Source organism: Moschus berezovskii, chromosome 12, assembly GCF_049115385.1.
Source record: "Moschus berezovskii isolate FMDL1 chromosome 12, NW_MosBer_1.0, whole genome shotgun sequence".
In the NCBI taxonomy this organism is placed as follows: domain Eukaryota; kingdom Metazoa; phylum Chordata; class Mammalia; order Artiodactyla; family Moschidae; genus Moschus; species Moschus berezovskii.
Genome location: NC_142471.1, coordinates 66,032,865 through 66,059,113, shown reverse-complemented (window position 1 = coordinate 66,059,113; position 26,249 = coordinate 66,032,865). Strand labels below are relative to the sequence as shown.

Here is a 26,249-nt window from a genome sequence, read left to right as displayed (position 1 = left end):
AAAAGTTAAAAAATGTCTGCAGTCGAAATCTCTTAAAGGGGCGGTGCTGGTGAACGAGTACTCTTGGCACGAGTCTCTGAGAAGGCTGGCTAGGGGCGTGAGTTCGCTCCACCAGCACCAAAACACTGAAGAAAAAAAAAAGAAAAAAGGGAGAGAGAGCTCAAGAGAGGGGGGGAAGGAAGGGAAAAAAAAGGGGGGGGGGAGGCAGACAGACACACTTTAGATAAGGACAATTAGTCACCAGCGAGACCCTGTAGGAAGAGAGGTTTAAATCAGAGGGATTTAATGAGGGTGCTCTGTGCCTTCCTTGAAGCCATGCCCTCCAGCAACTCCCGCCCCCCCGCGTGCCTAGCCCCGGTGGCTCTCTTCTTTGCTCTGTTGCTCCATCGCTCCCTTTCCTCCCAAGCTGGAGACAGGAGACCCTTGCCTGTAGACAGAGCTCCAGGTATGAAGGAAAAGACCCTGATTCTACTTGATGTGAGCACCAAGAACCCAGTCAGGACAGTCAATGAGAACTTCCTCTCTCTGCAGCTGGATCCGTCCATCATTCATGATGGCTGGCTCGATTTCTTAAGGTAAGGCAGGGGCTTCGATGGATCATTTTTTTTTTTAAAGTAGCAACCCCCACCCCTTCCTATCCCCCCATTCCAAAGGGGGAAGAAGAAGAAGAGGAACAAAATACACCAGGCGGATGTCTCAAAGAGAAGAAAGGTTTTCCTCCTCCAGGAATATTTGCTGTGAGGCTGTAACTAGTGATTGAGAAAAGCAATGTTTTCTATTAAGATGCACATGTTTGCAATGCAGAAGGCATTTCAGAAACTTATCAGTTATGACTGAAAAAATGTTGTGCTTACATATATCCACAATTAGCCTCCCGGATTCCTTCTGAAGAGAAACAAGAGGTTCAGGGCAGTTACAAAAGCGAAGAAAAGGTCTCGAGCAACAAAGACCCGAGAGGAATGGGTGTGTGTGAGACAGTGCGTGTCTGCGTGTGTCTGTGAATGTTTAAGCGGGATTCGCACGAAAGTGGAATTTTCCACGGAAAGATCGTTTCGTCAGTTCTCTCCCACTTCCAGACAGAGAATCAATCTAGGCAGAGGCTTGAGCGGTGGGCAAATTGGTTCGGATTTTTAATTTTATATCCTCTGCTATCCTCTCCAAACTTAAGGACTTTGAAAGATACTTTTAATAGACCGAATGCTTCCCTAGTCCCTCCTCCTTAAATCTGCGGTAACTGCATAGCTTAGTTTTTCTTGAAAGAAAGAAAGAAAAAAAGAAAGAACCCTTGCTGCGGTCATAGCATATATAAGGAGAGCGGAAAGGGTCCTAGAAATACTCTAGGGATGTTTCGGAGGTCTGAGTCTCGCACCGGTGGATTAGGAAGCCGGGAGATTTATAATCGTGGATTCTACATTACTCTAGGGCTTGGGCTCTTAATTGGGGCGCACCCTCTCCCCGGTTATTATTGTTCAGCAGTTAGGCAACCACGATCCCTTCACAACAGGGGGAGAGTTGCATTGTAAAAACAAATAAAAAATAAATTGTCCACAATGTCGAATATAAGTGTTGAGTTTTAAAAAATTCCCTCCAAATTGGAGCTCAGCCGTGGGCTCCCTCGAAGAGCTCCGAGCGCTCTCAGTCTCACTGCTCTGCCCTGAGGCCGCGTCCGCCGTGCGTCTTTCGTGAGTATCTTTCACTCTCCCCGAAATTCGAGTTTGCTTCTAGCGTGCGCCCGCCCCTCAGCTCTCCGGGTCTCCCCTGACCTCGGCCCGGCGGGAGGACGCTGCAGGTAGCGGGAAGCGCAGTTTGGGGCGTTTCTTCCACGTGGAGCGAGCGTTGCGGGAAGGCTGAGTGCTTGCTGCTGCGGCTGCCGAGGCCGTTTCGGTTCCTGCCCGCGCCTCCGCTGGGAGGGCGGGAACAGCTTTGCGCGGCCCGGATTCCTCTTCGGAAGCTCTTCCTTGCAGCAGCGCGCGTCTTTGAGCTCGTCCGGGGAGGTGGGGGGGCCCGGCGTGGGGGGGCGGTGGCTGTCGATTACACTCCCTACTTGCATCGCGGTTCTCCAGCTGCGCGGACTCCTTTGGAGTTCTTTTGCTTCTTATCTTAAAAACAACAACAAAACCTTTACTGTTCTCGCTAAATGCTTGCCGCAGAAAAGACTGTGGAAGGCGGCTTTTCGGGAAAGAAGCCGTGGCGGGGCGTATTTGCATTGGCTGTGCAGGCTTCCGGCTGGACGGTTGTTGGAAACGCCGGTTCCGCGGGGCCGGACTCGCGCGGCGGTCTCCTCAGCCAGCCGTGGGCCCACACGACGCCCGATTGCACCCGCCTGGTAACGCAGTCCTGGAGTCCACGGCCAGGGGATCCTTCTCCCTACTGGTACTTCTCTGGGCGGCCACAGCTTTTGTCAGAAACTCTGAAATCGGAGTCTCCGTTGTCCACCCCTCCACCCCCCTTCCTATCCACCGTCTTCAAGATACTCTTTAGGACCATTTGGATTTGGATTTTCAGAACCTGAACCAGAAAAGCGTTAAAAATAACGTAGAAATCCGAAACTCAATAGCTGATGCCCTTAGCATTAAGCGCATCAGCATTGCTTGTTCTCTGCGCCTTCCCTAATTAGCGTTTGGCTTTTAAAAAACCTATTTATGGAAATCCTGAACCTAAATAGCTGTAAATGCCATTGTTCTGATGCTCTTCAGAGTCTGCTGCGACGCGCACGTTCCACATTTCGGCAAACTTCACTTTCCTCAGAGCTTCCAAATGATCCCAAGTGGAAATGGAAAAAGATGGAGCCCAACTAGGGGGTGGAGAGAAGGTCGTTACCTTTCCTGAGATCTGGCTGAATTATTTCAGGGACCGAAGAGACATTGCTTTTACTGTTCAAGGCGGGTGTGGGGAGTGTTCTCAGAAAGACAAGGATTTGGGAGATGCATGCAGGGTTATAAGGTAATGGAAAAGGAAAATCAACTTTGGCGTTGGAAAAAAAAAGAATAAAACTTGATGTCAGGTGCCTGGTCTGAGAGAAAGAATGCGGGTTTCACCTTCTGCATAGAGGTTGCGGTTGCCCTTGGGGGCAGAGGAGGCAGATTCCCTCTTTCAGTTTGGCAAAAGTCGGAGCCCGAGGTCCCTGCGCTGCGCGACTCCTTTCGGAGCGCTTTCCCGGCAGGGACAGAAGCCCAGCAACTGCGCCTTAGTCCCGTATTCTCAGCAGAAGCGTACCCCCACCTATGCACACACCGTTAACTAACAGTCTAACTCTTTGTAAATACTGCCTTCGGTGAGCACCGTCGGGGTGCCTGAGGGAGGGGGGCCGCGACCCTCTGGGCGCAGGAGGCGCAGCGCCGGGTCTTTCGGCCCAAAGCTGGACGGGCTAGGGTGCCAGGCGAAACTCCACAGAGAGTGCAGAGAGGGGTTTGCTGGTGCCCTGCGGCCTCTCGCTTGTCCCCCGTATCCTTTCCTTTCTCCTTCTCTACCCCTGCAGCTCCAAGCGTCTGGTGACCCTGGCCCGGGGACTTTCGCCCGCCTTTCTGCGCTTCGGGGGCAAAAGGACCGACTTCCTGCAGTTCCAGAACCTGAGGAACCCGGCAAAAAGCCGTGGTGGTCCCGGCCCGGATTACTATCTCAAAAACTATGAGGATGGTGAGAAACTTGGTTCCCACTTTTGTTGGGTGGGTAAAGTTTGGGGAGTGCGGGGGAGCAATCTGTGTACGTGTATATGTGTGAGGGGGCGTGCAGATTTGGAGGAGGACCAGGTTGGAGCTCACCTGAAAAACTGGTAGCTGTAGGCGAGGGGACACAGGAGTGTGGGAGTTCTGAAGTGATTAGGTAAAGGGGTCTCCTCAGGTTCTCCTTGTCCAGGCTCATGGCTTTTCTTGGGCGGATGAGTCTCAGTCAGAGGCCCAGAACTAGTACCCAAAACTTCTGGCTGACTAGTCCTGTGGGGAGAAGGTTCAAAGAATTTCTTGAGAAAATTCTTTCAGGTTCGTAGGCTGTTAAAGGGTCAGGGTCACGTTTCCTTTCTGAAATTATAGGAAAAGTTGCCTTTTGTTTTTCTTATTCCTTGCTTTCCTGAGATGAGGGTACCGAAGTCTTCAGCAGTTTTTGAAATCCACTAAAATTTTCTGGAACAATCCCTTTTAGATTGGTCCCTTGTTGGAAAGGTTTGAAAATCTTTGCAGTGAGTTCTCCTTTAGACCACCTAATCTTAGAGTCACACTTTCCCACCCGCTACGTTTCAAAATGGGATTATAACTGCCAGTTTTTCCTGCCAGGATCAGAGTTGAGTGTTGGAAGGGCTTTGAAAACTCTGAATCCTATTCTGAGAGGCCAATCATTTTTTTAATATACGAACAGTCTCATTTTTACTAGGGAAAAGTGAAAATGGTATTTAAAAAATTGTTTAGAGGGTTTGGTTTTAATATCAGTGAACTTTCTGTACGGGTAAAATAGGCAAGATGGCAATTGTTGGGTCTTTAGCCACTAAGGTTGTTTAGATTGCATAGAAGAAGCATTAGTGTCCATTCCTGGAGGGCTATCTCTACCCTGCTGTCCCTTTTCATAAGTGAGCTACAGTTTTATTTTTAAAGGGCTCAGGGACATGTTCTCAGAGCTCCCTGGATTTTGTTACATCTTGTCCTTATAAATCAGCAAAACGAGGAAAAGCCTGTTGTATTTTCTGGGGCTTTCACTGAACAGGAATTCTGGAGAGTTGGGATCTATTTCAAGGTTGGCTGAGAAACATTTTTTTTTTTTAAAGTGTCAGATGAGAAAGAGGGCAAGGCTGAGGCTTCTTGAGTTTGAACCCTGAATCAGACTTACTCTTTTACAACATTTGCCAAGTGTGTAGGTGTTTAAGGCTACATCTTTTCAAAGGTAAATGTCATTGCAATGAAAATGTGGATTGCAGGTAGACTTTGCTGTCACTCAGCATCAAATGCTGAGAGCTAAAAGATAATCCTGAGCAGCAGCTCTGATGGTAATTTGACCCAGTGTTTTTTAGCTCCCAGGGTCACTGTCAGCTTTGTGTTCAGGTACAAGAAGGGAGGATATTAATGGTTTTTCTGATGAAACTGCTCTTCTTTGAGTCCATTTGAATTACTTCCTCTTTAGTTTGTGAAAAAACTTGTAAGAGTCCCAGGAACCACTGTGGGGTGGGGGGAGGAAAAAAAAAAACTATTATAAGTTTAGGAATTAGCCTTTTTCTCAGAAATTTGTACCTAGGATTATATTACCTATTCACTGAGAATGGGAGATCTGCTTAAAATGAAGGTTACAATTTGTTTCTGTTTGTGAAAGGAGAAAGTGGGCATCATGGGGAGAAAGGAAATTGGTAGAAGGCCGTGCTCCATAAAACTTCATAGAATTAGGAAAAAACCAGAAATGGAAAAGATCTAAGAGGTCATCTTCATTCCTCCCACCACTTCAGGGGCCAGTACAGTATCATTCCATATGGAATCCTTTTCTTGTCTTGTCCAACATGGTATTAAATATCTCTAGGAATGTAGTTTTCACCACTCCTGTGGGAGAAAGTTCTTTTGTCCCATAGGTTTTTGTCGGTAAATTTCTCCTGAATTTTCCCTTTATGTTCTCCAAATATGTGGATATTCCTTTTTGCATTGTTTTAGACATTTATCTTCAAAATAATTTCTTTGTTGTGAGTGTCAGCTTCAAAAAAAGGCTTCCTCTTAGCTGTTTTTTTTTTATCTAGACTACCTGGATTTAATTCTTTTAAAACTTTCTTTAAAGTCAGTCCTTCCAGACACTAATCTGTTTTATTGCTCCTAGCTGAACTCCTTTTGATTTATGTCTCCCTGGTAATAAGATGCTCTGAACTATATCAGTATTTGAGGCCTTTGCACAGCTAAAGAGAGTAAGAATGCCCTGTTTCTGTCCTTTGATGCTCACATATCCTTAAATCACCCCTCTTGTCTTTGTTGTTACATGTTGTGTTGCAGAAGTAAAGGCAAAAATGGTTTTGGTATAGGCTCAGCAATTTTGCAAAATTATACTTCAGTCATCACTTTTCATCCAGTGATAACTATCATCATAATGAGCTTCTTAAAATAATTAGGTTTTCTTAGTAAATGGCTGTATAATAGGGCCTTTTGGGCATAAGTACCTAATTTTTTTTTTTTAAAAAAGATGTATTGGCTTAAACATAGTATAGAATAATGACATACATTTTGAATAATTAGATATAGCTACTGGCACATGATGAAACTGAGTGACACAGGGAGGAGAATACGGAATTTGGATTCAGAAAACCTGTATTTCAGGCCTGACTCTATCACTTATGAATATGTGGCCCTGGGCTTGCTGCTTCTGTGTAATATATGGATGGTGATAATACCTGCTGTGCATTGCTTCTGTGAGGGTTCTGAGAGGTAATGTGTATAAAATATTTTGTCAACTGCAAAGGCTAAATATGAAGGCTAAACAGTCCTACTTTTATTAAAGGCAGCTTCAGAAAATTTATAATATATATATTTGATATTTTAAAGTGGAATAAGAAGTAAATAAAATGCAGTAGACCAAAGTTTATACAGAAGAAAGGAGATAGAATTAGGGAATTGTTTGAGAGGACTAAGAAAATGTAGGGAGAATTCTCTTTAAGAAGTGGAGGTGGAGAACATAAGAGTGACTATTTTTTTGTGTGTGTGGTAATGAGAGAAGAGACTAGTATTTAGTTTTGTTATATACTAACATTTAAATGAACTGATACCCAGCTTGGGTAATGTACACTTTTCTGGTAATGCATTCGTATTGCTACCTTGATGTGATTTTTTGTTTTTGTTGTTTTTCCCTGGACTAACTGAGCAATTAGCAAGTCATGTGGCTTGTAATTTATGAATACTTTTAAAGCATTTTAAGGCAGCTGCATTTCCTCTTTCTAAAGTCACTGTTTATATATCACTTTGGGAACTTCTCTAGTTAGTCCTTTAATATAGTTACCTATTCCACTTTAGCTTAGGCAACTTGAATTTCACACAAACATGATGGAAGAAATGAAAACAGGAAATAGGATTATTCTTCATACTTTGGGGTCTTACCCTTTGCCTAATTTCCTCTCGGTTCTATGTGATGTTATGCTATTCTTGCTCCTAACAAAGAAATCCTAGGTTAATCTTTTGTTCTTAAATTTATTTTGCTACAGTCTGTTCCTCTTTGTTATATATCCAGTGTGCTTTATTTGTATGCCTGTCTCTTTACTGCCGTAATCATCTTTAAGCAAGATACATACCATTTATTGTGCACATCAAAAGCCAGTTTAATATCTTTAAAATATCACGTTCATCATGTCATTCTTTTGCTGGAAATCTTTTGGTTATTTTTGGATTGCTTACAGGAAATATTCAAACTCCTCAACTTGCCATTCAAAACTTTTTTAAAATCTCAGCTTATCTTTTGTACTCTTAGGTTTTCATATACCTTTTATTGCAGTCTTGCTTGATTTTCACTGTTTATCTCACCTTTATTTCACCTTTATCTCAACCCCTTGTGTTCAGCCATTCTGTCTGTCCTTTAAATGCCTTTTTCTTGGCTTTGTTAAAATCTTACTACCCACTCTACCCAGTTCTGCAAGTGCCCCTTATTTCCACAAGCCATTCCTGAACAGGTCATTTCATAGTTATCTTTTCTTTCTTTGGATGGTTGCAGCTTTCTTTCTTTTGGCCCCTTCTGTCTTGTTCTACTTTTTAATAGAATGTAAATTATTAATAGGAAGGGGCCATATCTAATTGTTGTATATCCCAAAATGTCTAGCATTCTGTCTGACACAGAGTAGAACTTCAGCAAATATTTCTGGATGCCTACTAGGTTAAAAGCATGTTAAAGGCACTGGAAAAATGGAGGTTGCCAATGAAGAAATGTATAAACACATACATAAAGATTCTATTCACTTTTTACCTTCAATGCATTTTCCCATGAAGTCCATTCTTAATATTTATTTTAATGACGTACTTCATTATTTTAACTGTGTTCTCTTTATTTTTGGTCTAAGTGCCTTGGTTTAATACTGTGCGTTAAATCAACTTTACCACCTGATTTAAAGCCTTGCACTGGACTCACACTTTTTTTTTTTTTTTAATCATATCTGTTTCTTCTTTGTCTTTAGCTTTGCTTGGTTGACCTTTTGTAGTTTCTACGTCTAATTTTCCAACTCACAGTTTAATAGTACCTTTTCACAAATTTAAATGTTGTTTTCAATTTTCATTTCCTGAAAATTTTTGCTTCTGAGAGCTTCTGAAATCCTAAATAATGAATGTGGAGTACACTTTGTTAACTCTAAGGTACTATACAACTAATATTATTGTTCTCCTTTCTCCAGGAAGTTTTCCTAGTTTTAGTAGAGGTGAGGTAGTTAATTCTTTGTCTTTCTATTCTCAGTCCATCCATCAGGACATATGACATAAGAACAGCACAACTGCCAAAATACATATTTGCCTTGAACATACATACTTTGCACTATCTCACCTTATTTTACATAAATATTTCTTGAAATTCAGTTATGTTTAACATGTCTATTGATTACCTGATCTGTGTTTAGTTTGATGCTGGACAAAATGGCAGATTTTCAAACAAATAAAAGATACAGTACCATATCAACATTAGAACACAACTGTAATTATTGCGGTAGGCAAGATCCACTAATCAGTATTAAAATAAGTAGGCGTAGTTTAAGGCAAAATGGGATATTTGAATAGCATCAAAACATTTCTCTCATAGTATTAATTATTGTGGTGGTTTTAGCATATAGCCACCAATTCTTTGATACATTTAGGATGTGGAGCTTCTGTTCTCTGCTTGAGTGTGGGCCAGATTTAACAACTCGTTTCTAAAGAAGAGAGTCTGTAAGGGGGAAAATAGTAACTTTACAGTGGAGAAGCTGTCAGATATCATTTCAACAAAGTGATCAAGGTTAACATCAGATGAGTCATGTTGATATCATGTGTTCCCTGATATCATGTGATGAGGACACTTTACCTTTGTGATATTCTTTCCTCAAATCCATAACTCTCTGTAAATATGAGAAAACACTAGTCAAATTGAAGGATACCCCACAAAATACTTGACCTTTCCCCTTCAAAAGACATTGTCCCAGCTATCAATGATTGAATGGCTTGTTAGTGAGATAACATTTATAATGATAAAACTGAAGAGTAACACAAAGATAATATAGGATATAGAAGTGCTAAGTGGAACAAAATAGGTCACCAGAGTGTGACAGGGAGAATAGAGATGAGTACTGGCTGGACTTACGTGGGAGTTAGGTTGGGCCTTGTGAAATATAGAGATGAGGAGAGAGGACATTTCATTCAAAGGAAAGAGCGTGAGGCAAAGGCGAATTATGTGTTTGGGCAATAAGGAAACCACCCTGCCTAAATAGAAGGTACATGTTAGAAATTATATTAGCTCATATTGCTTGAAGCATAACATTTCTTTTTATAGAAGCCTATTTGCATACTTTTGTTAATTCAGAAATATGTATAATTTAAATTATGAAAAGCACGTATTAGAAAATATTCTAAGAAAAGCTCATTTTTCTCGAATGTCTAGTTTGGATTTAAAGAAGTTCTAGTGTAATGTATTTTTGTTAGCTTCAAAATATGTAATTAAAAAAGAAGAAAGTACATGTGGAAGAGTAAAGTTCGGTTGGGTAAATCCAGATCAGATGATGGGAATGTTGAATTTTAAGCATAGTAAAATGGAATTAGCCCTATAGGAAACTAGCTGCTGCTGCTGCTGCTGCTGCTAAATCGCTTCAGTTGTGTCCGACTTTGTGCGACCCCATAGGCGGTGGCCCACCAGGCTCCACCATCCCTGGGATTCTCCAGGCAACAACACTGGAGTGGGTTGCCATTTCCCTCTCCAATGCGTGAAAGTGAAGTCGCTCAGTTGTGTCCGACTCTTAGCGACCCCGTGCACTGCAGCCTACCAGGCTCCTCCATCCATGGGATTTTCTAGGCAAGAGTACTGGAGTGGGCTGCCATTGCCTTCTCCGATAGGAAACTAGAGGCTGTTATAAATATTTTTACTCTATTGGAGAAGGGAAGGACATGTTTTCAATATGGACAATGACCCTTGCCCTTCCCCGTTCTTCTTTTCTAAATCATTGCACGATTTCATATACTTTAGCTAAAGTGTGTTACAACTGTCCTTGATGAGGTTTGAGTTATGAAGCATGTTTGAAGGACAGATAATTTAAAACTAAATTACTAATTTGGTTCTTATAGGGTATATAAAGTATAGGTTTTAGGATTTGCATGATAATTTTTATCACTCTTCTTTTATAGAGTAAAAACAGGCTACTATTTCATGTTTATTCACTCATGAATTTACTCATTGAACAGGAAGCTAGTTCCAGGCTCGTTTGGTGCTGAGGCTGAGAAGATGAATGAGCCCCAGGTACAGTTGTCAAATTATATACTCCTGACCTCTTATCACTTCAGAGCATCAGCCAAAAATAGTTTCTAGAGATTTTTTAGGCCAAGTAAAGCCTCCATTCCAAGGTCGGCATTTAGCATTTCATGATTTGTCTGCCAGCAACTTTAGAAGGATTTGACACAATTTAATATTGTATTAAAGGGTGTCAGAAATTATCTGATGTTTTATGCGTATTTTATTCTGCCTTTTGGAAACAAAGTGGATGTGTTTTCTGTAATTTTTGAAATTTGGTACCCAGGTCCAGAGTGCTAGTTGCAGCTCACTATATATACCTCTGTGATTTTGAATGTGGTATCTCACAAAGTTATCATGCCATTTGGTCACAGTTTAGTAATTGTGGATCTATCTAGTGCTGGAAGTGGTAGAGAAGAGATATGAAAACTCTGGTCTACTGCTTGTAGAGTTGACTTAATTTCAGTGAATCAGAAAATAGACATTTCAATCACAACCACATTTGCATAATTTATCACCTGATAATTGGGTACAAAGGTAATCCACAAATTGTTGTGTGTTCCTGTTGTATTGCTGTTGTCAATACAAGATATCACTATTTCTCTTGCCATATTTATTTACATCCTCTCTTCTGTTTTCCTAAGGCCTCCTGGTGGCATGGGTACCTCATGGAAGAAAAGAAATTTCTTTCAAAATTCAGTGGGCCTCTTCAGCCTGCCAGTCACATGGTCTGGGTTTGAAGAGGCAGGAGCCTTTTCTGAGAATCCTTCATCAAAGTGGATTAGATGTTAAGACTCTTAATGTCTGTGCTTCTTAGTACCTTAATCAAATTTTCAGCTGTCTCAGTCTGTGAGCAATGGATTGGAACTCTGAACAGTGTGTGTGTGTGTATGAGACAGAAAGAGATAAAAATAGAGAGACAGTATGAATACATGAGCATGAAAGAATTTTGTGTGTTTTGTTTTTTTTCCACTTGTCCATGGATAGAGATGTAGACAAAGTAAATACACATTTGTGGACTAGTAGCTAGTACTATGGAGGTTTCCTGGTGGCTCAGACAGTAGAGAATCTGTCTGCAATGAGGAAGACCTGGGTTTGATCCCTGGGTTGGGAAGATCCCCTAGAGAAGGAAATGGCAACCCACTCCAGTATCTTGCCTGGAGATTCCATGGACAGAGGGGGCTGGCAGGCTATAGTCCATGGGGTCACAAAGAGCTGGACACAACTGAGTGGCTAACACAGCTGTAGAAGGTATAGATGTCTTGTTGGACTCCTTTGTATTTTGGTTTCATGGTCAGTTTTCTTCACTTTAGTACAGTGGAAGACTGTAATTTTGCTTACTTCAATACATGTTTTTTGATTATAAATCATATCCCAAGCTTAGTGCTAGATACTGTGGCTACCTAAGAGGAATAGAATATGAACCATACTCTTAAAGTGCTCTGGTCTTACATTTTCAATAGAATTTCTCAATGGTCTTGAGTATCATGTTTCTATTTTAATCAGACTAATCTTTGTCAAGTCTTTCCACTTTGCTCATCCTATACCCTCTACCTTGAACACTGATTTTCTGTCTTGAATTAAAATTTTTACTTGTCCTTCAAAGCTCTGCCCAAATTCCCTTTTTCATTAAGGTTTCTGCTGGGCCAGTCCTTATTAATCCTCCCTCATTCTCTAAATTTTTCTGAAATTCTTCTCTGAATACTTGATCTAATTTAGTCCAAGTGCCCCAGAATTTATGTTTGATTGACTTAAGCAGACATCATTTTTGTCTCTAGGAATTTAAAATTAAAACACACTGTGATTGATATACACATAAAAATCCATATAGAGATAACTGTCATCACATTGCATGGAACAGACACATGAAGTAAAACAAAGTATTTATATTATTTACAAACCTTAATGCATGTGTTTTGCTTTTTGTGTAGTGAAGAATGAAGAATGAAAAATATAAACTGCATATTTAGAAAAGATGGGGTCCATATCTGTATCTGTATGTTTGAATTGAGGGATTTGGAAATTGAACCAGTATCTTATTTTTTACTTGCTCTGGAAAGGTAAAAACACCTTGAAAGATGGAAGATGAGATTGGAAAGCTGGGAAAAGTTGATGCTCAGGTTTGGGTTATTAGAAATACTATGGAAGGATGGATATTCCCCTGCTGCTTAATAAGAATAATAACATAGTAATATTATCTAACATTGTTGGATGCTTCTTATGTTATTTTAAGGAATTTACATAGATTAATATTTAATCTTATCAGCCCTATGAAGAAAGTAGTATTTTTCCTACTTGACAAATGGGGAAACTGAGGCACAGATTGGTTACCTTGCCCAAAATCACCTAGGTAAAGCGTTGTAGAGTGGGGACTCAGTGACATCACTCATTAAACCTGAAGGCTTAAGCAGAGCCTGTGTTAATGAACTTGTTTTTCTACTAATTAAATGGGTCATTGTGTAAGTTGTTAACTTTTCTAAAGTCTTCGTTATCCATAACATGAAGAAAGTGGATCACAGTGTCTGCTTGGGGCATCTAATTCTAAGATTCTGTGAGTTAGAGATCTCCTCAGACTTACAACGTGTGTAGGAAAAAATAGCAGTGGGAACAGGATATGATATATTCAAAGGTTAAAGGATGTGGAACAAGCTATAAGGGCTGTAGGAGTTCAGAGAAGGAGGTTGAATGAGAGCTGGAGTAGTCAGGACAGGTGCCTTGGAGGAGAGATCTTGATCTCGCCTTGAGGGTAAATAATAATGCTTAGTAATAGCATTTTGTTCTGAGTTCTGTTTTACATATATTATCTCATTTAATTCTTAAATCAATCTGCTGACAAACATGTGTGTGCTCAAATGTGTATGTGTGTGTATGAAGAAATGGGGACTCAGAAAAGACATGTCACGTGCTGAAGGTCATAAGAAGAGTAGTTAGTGCAACTAGGATTAGAACCCAGTCCTGTTTTCTCTATACCGTGCTTAGATAAGAGAGATCCAGTCTTTGAATCATTCTCTAATCCATTTATTTGTCCATTCATCTATCAGGCGCTCAGAAGCCCTATACCAAGTGTCATGGAACATTAAGAAAGAAATGTGTATCCATAGACCCTCCCATGAGGGTATTCAAAGGTCTGGTGGGTTAGGACACAAAATACCTGTTAGGAAAAACAAAAGAATAATCACAGAGAGACACACGAGCAATTGAAAGAGATGGTTGTCACCTTTTATAATGTGTTTGCTTGTGTGCTGGGGTCTAGTTTAGTCTCAGGTTCTTTTTGAACTGTTCTTCATTGACAAACTTCTGGACAGGCTGCAGGATGTCATTTTTTGTAGATTTTGCGTCTGAATCTCAGAATCCCTTGAGATTGTAATCCAAACCCAGAGTGAGGTTAGAACTAGTTCAGAGAAGGACAAAGAGGGGATTTTCTAGAGCTCTGTGTGGATGCCAGTATCACTAAGACGTCCAACAAAGAAATTAGAAGCCTTTAAGTTCAGGTATTCATTAGGAATCACAGTGTACTCAGTGAGAGGGATTCATTTACCACAGAGGAGGCCCGTACTGAGTAAGCAGCGGAGCTGGAAATAGAACATGAGCTTTTGGTGATGGTCACTAAACCATGCCCATTTAATAAAATATTTGCAATCACCATTGAGATAACTCTTTATGTGTCTCTCAGTACCCTAATGGGCTTCCCAGTTGGCGCTGGTGGTAAAGAACCTGCCTGCCAATGCAGGAGATATAAGAGATGTGGGCTCAGTTCCTAGGTTGGGAAGATACCATGGAGAAGGGCATGCTGCTGCTGCTAAGTCACTTCAGTCGTGTCCGACTCTGTGTGACCCCATAGACGGAAGCCCACCAGGCTCCCCCGTCCCTGGGATTCTCCAGGCAAGAACACTGGAGTGGGTTGCCATTTCCTTCTCCAATGTGTGAAAGTGAAAAGTGAAAGTGAAGTTGCTCAGTCGTGTCCGACCCTCAGCGACCCCACGGCTACCAGGCTCCTCCATCCATGGGATTTTCTAGGCAATAGTACTGGAGTGGCTTGCCATTGCCTTCTCCGGGAGAAGGGGATAGCACTCCAGTATTCTTGCCTGGAGAATCCCATGGACAAGGGAGCTTGGTGGGGTACAGTCCATAAGGTCGCAAAGAGTTGAACACGACTGAAGCTACGTAGCATGCAGATGCACAGTGCCCTAATATGTATACTCTTCATCCGAATGTTTATTTCTTTGCTGCTGCTGCCGCTGTCACTTCAGTCGTGTCCAACTCTGTGCGACCCCGTAGACGGCAGCCCACAAGGCTCCCCCGTCCCTGGGATTCTCCAGGCAAGCACACTGGAGTGGGTTGCCATTTCTTTCTCCAATGCATGAAAGTGAAAAGTGAAAGTGAAGTCGCTCAGTCATTACGATCCCATGGACTGCAGCCTACAAGTCTCCTCCATCTGTGGGATTTTCCAGGCAAGAGTACTGGAATGGGTTTCCATTGCCTTTTCCTATTTCTTTGCAGTTGGAAAAAAAACAGATTGTGGACTTACTGGCCATTATGAATCCTCTAGGAAGAGTAGACTCAGGTTAAATTCACTGAGTTGTAGATTCAAAAGAAACTACAGTTCAGGTTTAGCCAAGTTATAACCCGTAGGTGAAACTAAACATGTAACCTGAAACCATTAGAAAAATAAATGCTATTTTTTCATAGAACATTTGTAGAAGCAAATGAATGGTACCCCAGCCCAAAGGTCAGGATTTTCAACAACCTGCTGTAGAAAACTTACACTTACTAAATGTCTTCACTAAGGGTTTTTGTGTAGTGGATGACTGAGGTCTTTTGTTTCTTCTATTTTCCTCGTGGCAATAAAGTTGAAATTTAGAAAGCTTTCAAAATGAAATTTCTCATAGAAGTTATAACCACAGGTTTTAAGTTTTCATCACCTAAATGTGGAACAGAACGATTGACAATTTGTGGGGGAGGGAAAGAGAGATTGGAGGACACATGTGGTGTGCATCAAGAATCAGTGTAAATCAGGAAGTTATGGTAAGGGGGATTTCCTATGTTACAGACCTGCTGAAATAATACTCCCCCACCTGCCATCAGTACATTCCAAATTAAGGTGCTGGCCTTTGCTGACACCTTGCAGGGATGGTGTGTCCCTTACCTGACACGTTGTAGTTTCCTTGAAGCTTCAATCAACAGTAGGCTGCTAGGAGAGACCATCCTGGGGATAATGTGTTACTTTGATTGTGTCCTTTCTTTTGTACCTCATGAGTTTGGCTGGTATGTACCATGGGGCCAGACTAATATTCTGTTCTTTTTTTATCCTTGCTGTAGGACAGTTCATTTATACATTTCCCAGTCCAATAATAATAACTACCAATTACTGAGCACTTATATCCCAGTACTAGGCCAAAAGCTCTTCAGATTTTTTGTTCCTCACAACCCCTTTCCTGTTTGATAGAAGCTTAGAGAAGTTACTCAGTAGTTCTGAATTCTGGCTGCATTCCCCTAGTTAGGGGAGCTTTAAAAATTATTGGGTCCTAGGCTAATTAAATCAATTTCTGGTGGAGCCAAGGCTTTGTGATGTTTTAAAAATCTTTTTAGAATCCAGGTGGTTCTAAAGTGTGCACCGAAGTAAGAATCCCCGGGTGAAGTGATTTGCATAAGGTACTCCAGTGGGTCTGTTGTGGAGTTCAAGTCTAGACAGTCTGAATCTAGAGACCAGGCATAGTCAGCTCTGCGTCAGTGTGCATGTAAATCACCTGGGTATCTAGTTAAAAATGACATTCTGCTTTTTCAACAAACTCCCAGGTCTTGCCCATGCTGTTGATCTGGGTACCACATTTGGAGGAACTAGGCTTTGCTACTGGTTACTAGCACTGGTATCTATCTAGTATCTATACTAGTACTAGTATCTAGTATCCAGTACTAGTATCTAGTAGCCAGAAGGGGTAAATGTTTTCTGAAAGGCATCAGCAAGATGGAGAGCTGGGAGGGGCTTCTCAAACATTTTACTTTAGTAATGATGGCAGGGATCATAGGCTGATTATATAGACTTTTCAGAGTTTTCTGAGGGCCAAACAACCTGTTTCAGGTTATTTTCCTGTTCCTGAGATCCTTGGAAGTTTAAGACTGGCAAAACTAGTTAAAACATCACTTGTTCAGGTGCTTTCATTTATTAGTCAGGTATAGATGTGAGTTGCAATTGTTAAGTTGGTCACTTTTCAAAACCTTCTCCTCCTCTTGTTTTAGGGAGGCTGAAACAGGAATTCAGAGATGAGAAGTTACAAGAAATCCAGGAATTTTAAATTAAATGCTCATTCAATAAACATGTATTAAGCATAGTTACTGTGTATCAGCATAGCAGTATGTCCTCCCAAAGGATACAAAACTGAATGGAACACAGTCCTTACTCTGATAGAACTTACACTTTAGTGGGAAAGATGTCATATGTTTACAACAGATAATGATGTGATGGAAGTATAAATAGACAAACTCCAGAGGAAGAAGCAGTAAACTTTATCTGAAACAGTTGAGGAAGACTTCATTGGTATCACTGTTATTACTTCTGATTGTTATAGATGTTATTGTTTCTGATTGTTGTAAATATAGGAGTTTAGGTTATTAGAACATTGCTGAGATTTCTTAATGTTTCCTCTATAATACATAATAGTTTTATTATTTTGATATTAAGTGTTCAGATGATTCTCATCAGTAACATTCATGAAAAAAATTGAGATTAAATGTATTTTCTTCTGGAAACAATATCAGTAACATTATCAGTCTACACTTATTGAGCACTTCCGAGATGCTGTAAGCATTGTCTTATTTAATCTTTAAAAAATAGCGTTCCTGGTATATAATTTACATTCAATACAATTCACGCACCACTTACACATTTTGGTGGCTTTTAGAATATTCATAGAGTTGTGCAACCATCACAATCACATTTTCATCACTACAGAGGGAAACCTCACATCCCTTAGTTATCTCACCCAATCTCTCCCACCCCCACAATGGAGGCAACAACTAATGTACCTTCTGTCCCCATGAATTTGCCTATTCTGGGTATTTCAGATAAATGAAATCATACAATAAGTAGTTCTCTGGGAATAATTACTTTAACTTAGCATAATGTTTTAAAGTTTCATCCTTGTTATAACATATATCGGTACTTATTTCTTTTTATTTCTGACCAGTATTACGCTGTATCGATATACCATATTTTGTTTATCCCTTAAAGAATGTTTCTTTTAGTTCATGAGTGTAATGAAACCTTTTTGATGCAATGCTAAATCTCCTGCCTGACTGTTTGATTGCCTTTGGTATATCTTACTTTTCCTTTGGTCTTACTGTCGCTGTCCTAGTCTAGACCATCTGCTAAAGTGGTAATCTCCTAGTTGGTGTCAGTAGCCCCAATTTCTTTGAAACAAAGGTAATAAACAGTTCTTGAGCACCGACCCTCTGCAAGGCATTTTATATTATGTCTCATTTAATCCTAACCAGGCAGATTTTCTCACCTCTTCAAGTTGAAGAAGTGCTTCCCTGTTGACTCAGCTGGTAAAGAACCCGCCTGCCAGTAGAGGAGAGACAGGAGACATGGGTTTGATCCTTGGGTTAGGAAGATCTCCTGGAGAAGGAAATGGCAACCCACTCCAGTATTCTTGCCTGGAAAATTCCATGGACAGAGGAGCCTGGCAGGCTATAGTCTATGGGATCACAAAGAGTTGGACACACACACACACATGCACACACACACACAAGTTGAAGAAACTGAAGTTCAGGGAGGTTAAGTAACTTGTCCTATCTTTACAGCTAGGACTTGCTAGAATTAGAGTTTATGATTCTAAAATTTGTGTTTTTTTTCAGCAATACATGGTTGCTTCCAGTCCATTTTAGAGTTTTGTAATATCAGGTTCAGTGATGAGTACATTGTGCGTGGTCAGAATGCTTGCTTACTTATTTTGAACTCCTGTTTTAATATACCCTTACAGCATTTGAAAGCCAGAGAGGGACTAATGATCCTCTTACTATAAAATAATAATGCTTAAGGACTCACTCCACATTTCACCTTAGAGTAGACCTCTGTTCCTTGGTATCTCTGCCCTTGAGTGTGTGGTGGTGTTTTAAAAAATCATTATATGCCCTGTGCTAAGCACAGGCCTGGCACATAGTAGGTGCTTGATAAATGTTGAAGGAATAATGAATGAATTAGCTTGTGGTGATCTGGAATTCATCAAAATTGAAGACAAAGGTCTTTAATACACATACCTTGAAGGTAGTTGTCCTTCCAGTGGTTGTTTCTGGATCTGTGTTTGCAATCACCATTAACCGAAAGAACCCCAGAGTCTACAGAGAATCCATGAATCTAATCTAATGAAATATTCACATGCAGAAAACAGATCTTTAGGAGTTGCTGCTTCCATGTGAAGAAGGAGTCTTCTCATCTTGAGAGTCTTGTTATATTAGACAAGCTTGTTTATTCAGAAGGAAAAAAAAAATACAAGGAGAGACTAAAAACAGACTAAAGCCAAATGGACAGCTCCTAGTAACTGGGTGTGAGGTGGGAATAGAATTCTTGGATACTGTTCCCAGCTTGGCAGTTGATTTACTCAGCTGCTCCTAGTCCCTGACTTGCCCCCCAGGTAGTCGCATTTGCTTTATTAGTATAGGAGGGGGCTGTGGTGAGGGCATGAAGTGAGCATTGTGAAATCTTGATGACATTGGAAGACTGATGAGTTACCACCATAGACACCAGTTTCGTGCTCATACTTTGACAGTCTTGGTTTACTGGAAGTTAGAAGAGCTCTGGAAATAACTGTGAGCATAGTTTGAGAAGTAAAATTTTCTTGAGAATGAAGGAATATAGGGTGGATTATTTTTAACAGACATTAACCTTTGATCCTTTTCTTGGGTTTTTAGTTGTGGTCAGGAGTATTTGGAAATGAAGGAATATTACTCTTTTTATCTTTTTTGTTTTTCTGTAACTGCTTAATATTTGGGAATTGATGAACTACAGATGATGATTATGTGCCATTGAGCCAATGCCATTTCCAATATACCAAGGCCATTTGGGGACCAGTTGTAAAAGGCATTCCTTGAAAGATGAAATTGGGATTGGGGATCAGATTGTGTAAGACAATCTGAGGATTAACTTGAGAGTTAAGTAAAGGGGTTTGGGTTTTATTCTTTACATAACAATCAAGGAAAGATTGTGATTAAGAAAATTATATGTGATATTTTAGGAATATTTATTTCATAGCTCCTCACAGAACAGAACAGTGGTAGATTCCTAGCTGCAGGGGGATCAAGGAGAGGCTAGTGAGAATATCCTGGAGTGAGATGTGGACAGATTACATTAGTAAAGCAACAATGGGAAAGAAAAGGAATAGTTGGGGAGTCATTACAAAGGAAAAATTGACAGGACATGGTAATTGATTTGATATGGATAGTATCCTTTGCAATTACTTTGTGCTCCAGTTCTAACATGAAAGGGACTCTTTTTTAAAAAAAGATTCATTGGGATCAAACAGAGCTTACAAACTGAGGGATTAATAACACTGGCATGAGCCAAACTTACTTTTTTAAAATTTAGTTAGTGCAGAGCAGGTTTCTGGCTGTCAGTTCAAGTAGAAATAATCTCTCTTTTCACTTCTTTCTTTTCCGGACTTTTCTTTCAAAAGGCAATTAAAGTCAGACAGTTGGATTGTTGACGGTGGGGTTAAAAATCTTTTCTAAGTATTAGTACATGGGAAGAAAACACTTTTGTATTTCATATCTGTGTGACAGTTATGAATCTAGTTAACATATAGGGAGAAAAATCTTTCCTGTAGCTAATATGCACTCTTAAACCTGCCCTGTCATCTTACAGTATATTCTTGCTTACAAATAGGGACTAGGTAAGTGAGTGGATGGCTCTGTTAATTGTCATCATCTTATCACCATGTTGTCATCATCATATAGCTATTTTTTTTTTTTTTGCTGATGACTTGCATTAAGCATTTAATGTGAATCAGACATTGTACCCACATTTTATCTACTATTTTATTTAATTCTCATAATCTGTGCATATACAGACAGCTGATCTTCAAGCAGGGTGCCAAGAATACACAGTGGGGAAATGATAATCTCTTTAATATATGGTGTTGAGAAAACTGGATATCCTCTGCTGCTGCTGCTGCTGCTAAGTCACTTCAGTCATGTCCGACTCTGTGTGATCCCATAGACGGAAGCCCACCAGGCTCCCCCATCCATCCCTGGGATTCTCCAGGCAAGAACACTTGAGTGGATTGCCATTTCCTTCTCCAGTGTGTGAAAGTGAAAAGTGAAGTCGCTCAGTCGCTCAGTCGTGTCCGACCCTTAGCGACCCCACGGACTGCAGCCTACCAGGCTCCTCCATCCATGGAATTTTCTAGGCAAGAGTACTGGAGTGGCTATCCTCTATTCATATGCAAAAGAACAAAATTGGCCCCTTATACTATGAACAACATAAACTCAAAATGGGTTAGAAACTTCAAAGTAAGACCTGAAACTGTAAAATGTCTAGAAGGAAACATAGTGGGAAAGCTTCATGAAATTGGTCTTGGCAGTGATTTTGTTGGTAAAAGTACAGGTAGTGAAATAAAAGACAAGTGGGACTACATCAACTAAGAAGTTTCTGCAGAGCAAAGGAAACAACAGGGTGAAAAGACAACCTGTACAATAGGAGAAAATATTTACAAACCGTCTATCTGACAAGGGGTTAATATCCAAAAATATAAAAGAAGTCCTCACTTAATAGCAAGAAAACAAATAATGCAATTGAAAACTTGGCAAGTTCAGTTCGGGTCAGTCATTCACGGTCTTTGGGACCCCATAGACTGCAGCATGCCAGACTTCCCTGTCCTTCACCAGCTCCCAGAACTTGCTCAAATTCATGTCTAATGGGTTGGTGATGTCATCCAACCATCTCATCCTCTGAAGTCTCCTCCTCCTCCTGCCTTCAATCTTTCCCAGCATCAGAGTCTTTTCTAATGAGTCAGCCCTTTGCATCAGGTGGCCAAAGTATTGGAGCTTCAGCTTCAGCATCAGTCCTTCCAATGAATATTCAGGATTCCTTTAGGATGGACTGGTTGGATCTCTTTGCTGTCCAAGGGACTCCTAAGAGTCTTCTCCAACACTGGTAGTTCAAAAACATCAGTTCTTTGGTGTTCAACTTTTCTTATGGTCCAACTCTCACATCCATACATGACTCCTGGAAAAACCATAGCTTTGACTAGGCGGACCTTTGTTGGCAAAGTCATGTCTCTGCTTTTTAATATGCTGTCTAGGTTTTTTGTAGCTTTTCTTCCAAGGAGCAAGTTTCTTTTAATTTCAGGACTGCCATCACCATCTGCAGTGATTTCGGAGCCCAAGAAAATAAAGTCTGTCACTGTTTCCATTGTTTCCCCATCTATTTGCCATGAAGTGATGAGACTGTATGCCATGATCTTAGTTTTTTAAATGTTGAGTTTTAAGCCATCTTTTACACTCTTCCTCTTTCACCTTCAGCAAGAGGCTCTTTAGTTCCTCTTCACTTTCTGCCAGAAGGGTGGTGTCATCTGCATATCTGAGGTTATTGGTATTTCTCCTGGCAATCTCTATTCCAGGCAAAGGACTTGGAAAAACATTTCTCTATAGAATATATACAAATGGCTAGCAGATTTATGAAAAGATGCTCAACATTACTAATTATTAGAGAGACCATCTCACACCTGTTAGGATAGTTATTATCAAAGAAATAGAATATGACAAGTGATGATATAGAGAAATTGGAACCCTTGTGCACTGTTGGCGGGAATGTAAGGCGCTGCAGCTGCTACAGCTGGAAAATAGTATAAAGATTCCTAAAACAAAGAACTGTCATACCTTCCAGCAATTCCAGTTCTGGGTATTTATCAAAAAGAATTGAAATTAGGATCTCAGAGGTATTTGCACTCCCATGTTCCTGTAACACAATAGTCTAGATATGGAAAAAACCTAAATGTCCATTGATGGACGAATGGATAAAGAAAATGTGTTATGTGGTATTTACATACAGTGGAATATTATTCAGCCTTAAAAAGGAAAGAAGTTCTGCCATATGCAACAGCATGTATGAATCTTGAGGATACTGTGCTTAAAATTTTAAGAGGGTTGATCTCATGCTGTCTTCTTTTTTTTTTTGTTCAGTCATTCAGTCTTGTCCAACTTTTTGCGATTCTGTGGACTGCAGCATACCAGGCTTCTCTGTCCTTCACTTCTCCTGGAGTTTGCTCAAACTCATGCCTGTTGAGTCACTGATGCCATCTAACCATCTCATTCTCTGTTGTCCCCTTCTCCTCCTGCCCTAAATCCCCAGCATCTTTTCCAATGAGTCAGCTCTTCTCATCAGGTGGCCAAAGTATTGGAGCTTCACCTTCAAGCATCACTTCTTCCAATGTGTATTCAGGGTTGAGTTACTTTAGGATTGACTGATTTGATCTCCTTGCTGTCCAAGGGACTCTCAAGAGTCTTCTCCAGCACCACAGTTCAAAAGCATAAATTCTTTGGTGTTCAGCATTCTTTATGGTCGAACTCTCACATCTGTACATGACTGCTGGAAAAACCATAGCTTTGACTGTATGGACCTTGGTCGGAATAGTGATGTCTCTGATTTTTAATGCACTCTCTAGGTTTGCTATAGCTTTTCTTCCAAGGAGCAAGTATCTTTTAAATTTCATGGCTGCAGTCTCTATCCTCAGTAATTTTAGAGCCCAAGAAAAATCTGCCACTATTTCCATTTTTTCCCAGTGATGGGGCCAGATGCCATGATCTTTGTTTGTTGAATATTGAGTTATAAGCTAGGTTTTTCACTCCTCTTTCACCTTCAGCAAGAGACTCTTTAGTTCCTTTTCACTTTCTGGCATTAAAGTGGTATCATCTGATTATCTGAGGTTATTGATATTTCTCCTGGCAATCTTGATTCCAGCTTGTTATTCATACAGCCTGGCATTTCACGTGATGTACTCTGCATATAAGTTAAATAAACAGGGTGACAGCATACAGCCTGGACTCACTCCTTTCCCAATTTGGAATCAGTCCATTGTTCCATGTTCGGTTCTAACTGTTGTTTCTTGACCTGCATCCAGTTTTCTCAGGAGGCGAGTAAGGTGGTCTGGAACCCGTTTCTTTAAGAATTTTCCACAGTTTGTTGTGATCCATACAGTCAAAAGGTTTAGCATAGTCAATGATGCAGAAGTATATGTTTTTCTGCAGTTCTCTTGCTTTTTCTATGATCCAGCGGATGTTGGCAATTTGATCTCTGGTTACTCTGTCTTTTCTAAATCCAGCTTGAACATATGGAAGTTCTTGGTTCAGGTACTGTTGAAGCCTAACTTGGAGAATTTTGAGCCTTACTTTGCTAGCATGTGAGATGAGTGCTGCTGCTGCTGCTGCTGCTAAGTCACTTCAGTTGTGTCCGACTCTGTGTGACCCCATAGACGGAAGCCCACCAGGCTCCCCCATCCCTGGGATTCTCCAGGCAAGAACACTGGAGTGGGTTGCCATTTCCTTCTCCAATGTGTGCAATTGTGTGGTAAGTTGAACATTATTTTTCATCGCCCTTCTTTGGGACTGGAATGAAAACTGACCTTTTCCAGTCCTGTAGCAACTGTTGAGTTTTCTGAATTTGCTGACATCTGAGGTGCAGCACTTTTAGAGCATCATCGTTTAGGATTTGAAATAGCTCAGCCGAAATTCCATCACCTCCACTAGCTTTGTTTGTAGTAATGTTCCCTAAGACCCACTTGACTTTGCACTCCAAGATGTCTGATTTCAAGATGTAGGTGTGTGATTACACCATCCTAGTTATCTGGGTCATTAGATCTTTTTTGTACAGTTCTGTGTATTCTTGCCACCCTTTCTTAATATCTTCTGCTTCTGTTAGGTCCATACCATTTGTGTCCTTTATTGTGCCCATGTTTGCATGAAATGTTCCCTTGGTATCTCTAATTTTCCTGAAGAGATCGCTAGTCTTTCCCATTCTGTTGTTTTTCTGTTTTTCTTTGTGTTGTTCACTTAGGAAGGCTTTCTTATCTCTCCTTGCTATTCTTTGGAATTCTGCATTCAGATGTGTGTATTTTTCCTTTTCTCCTTTGCTTTTCACTTTTCGTCTTTTTTCAGCTATTTGTAATGCCTTCTCAGATACCCATTTTGCCTTTCTTTTTCTTGGGGATGGTTTTGATCACCATCTCCTGTACAGTGTTATAAACCTCCATCTGTAGTTCTTTAGGCAGTCTATCAGATCTAATCCCTTGAATCTATTTGTCACTTGCACTGTAAGGAATTTGATTTAGGTCATAGCTGAATGGTCTAGTGGTTTTCCCTACTTTTTCCAATTTAAGTCTGAATTTTTGAATAAAGATCTCATGATCTGAGCCACAGTCAGCTCCTGGTCTTGTTTTCGCTGACCGTATAGAGCTTCTCCCGCTTTGGCTGCAAAGAATATAATCAAACTGATTTTGGTATTGACCATCTGGTGATATCTATGTGTAAAGTCATCTCTTGTGTTGTTGGAAGAAGATGTTTGCTATGACCAGTGTGTTCTCTTGGCAAAACTCTGTTAGCCTTTGCCTTGCTTCATTTTGTACTCCAAGGCCAAATATGCCTGTTAGTATCTCTTGACTTCTTACTTTTGCATTCCAGTCCCCTATGATGAAAAGAATATATATATATATATATATATATATATATATTTTTTTTTTTTTTTGGTGTTAGTTCTAGAAGATCTTGTAGGTCCTCATAGAACTGTTTGACTTCAGCTTCCTCAGCATTAGTGGTTGGGGCATAGACTTGGATTACTGTGATATTGAATGGTTTGCCTTTGCAACGAGCAGAGATCATTCTGTCATTTTTGAGATTGAACCCAAGTGCTGCATTTCATACTCTTTTTGTTGACTGTGAGGGATACTCCATTTCTTCTAAGGGACTTTTGCCCACAGTAGTAGATTTTATGGTCATCTGAGTTAAATTCGCCCATTCCAGTCTATTTTAGTTCACTGATTCCCAAAATGTCAATGTTCATTCTTGCCCTCTCCTGTTTAACCACTTCCAGTTTACCTTGTTCATAGGCCTGACATTCCAGGTTCCTGTGCAGTATTGTTCTTACGGCATTGGACTTTACTTTCTCCACCAGACACATCCACAATTGGGCGTTGTTTCCACTTTGCCTCAGTCTCTTCATTCTTTCTAGAGCTATTTCTCAGCTCTTCTCCTATAGCATATTGGGCACCTACCAACCAGGGGAGTTCATCTTTCAGTGTCATATCTTTTTGCCTTTTTTTGTTTGTTTGTTTTTACTGTTCATGGGGTTCTCAAGGCAAGAATGCTGAAGTGGTTTGCACTTTCTTTCTCCAGTGGAGCACATTTTGCCAGATGTCTCCACCATGACCCATCCTTCTTGGGTGGCCCTACATGGCATTACTCACAGTTTAGTTGAGTTAGACAAGGTTGTAACCCATGTGGTCAGTTTCCTGCCCAATGCATAGTAGATAAATAACAAATGGTATTTACTCTCTTTTTTTACATGAGTCATTACATGATTGCTACATAAAGTGATCTGTGGCAGAAAGGACTCTGTATGAATTAAGTTAGAAAACATCCATTGGGAGGCAAGCAGTAGGGCAGATACATGTGGGGCAACAGTAGCATCAAAGTAGGGTAGTTCACAGAGGGTTGGAGGCACCCTTTTTGCTTCCTAAGCTAGGCAGAGCATCTCTTGGGCCTCCTCTGACTAAGAACAGTGAGAACTCCCCATTATTAAGTGTGGTAAATCTATTGAAAGAAAGGCAGGACATTCCTAGGGTATTTAAAGGGTTTTCCTCTATGTCAAAAAA

The 26,249-nt window shown here is 40.6% G+C and overlaps 1 protein-coding gene across 1 annotated transcript in view; it reads left to right on the top strand.

Moving 5' to 3' along the window:
• The first annotated feature begins 202 nt into the window (after positions 1-202).
• The window catches only part of HPSE2 (heparanase 2 (inactive)), a 714,911-nt gene continuing 688,864 nt past the window's right edge, over positions 203-26,249 (top strand). The window contains exons 1-2 of the mRNA XM_055424904.2: positions 203-575; positions 3,479-3,636. Coding sequence (XP_055280879.1) covers positions 286-575; positions 3,479-3,636 — 448 coding nt within the window. The 5' untranslated portion in view covers positions 203-285. The remainder of the gene's footprint in view (positions 576-3,478; positions 3,637-26,249) is intronic.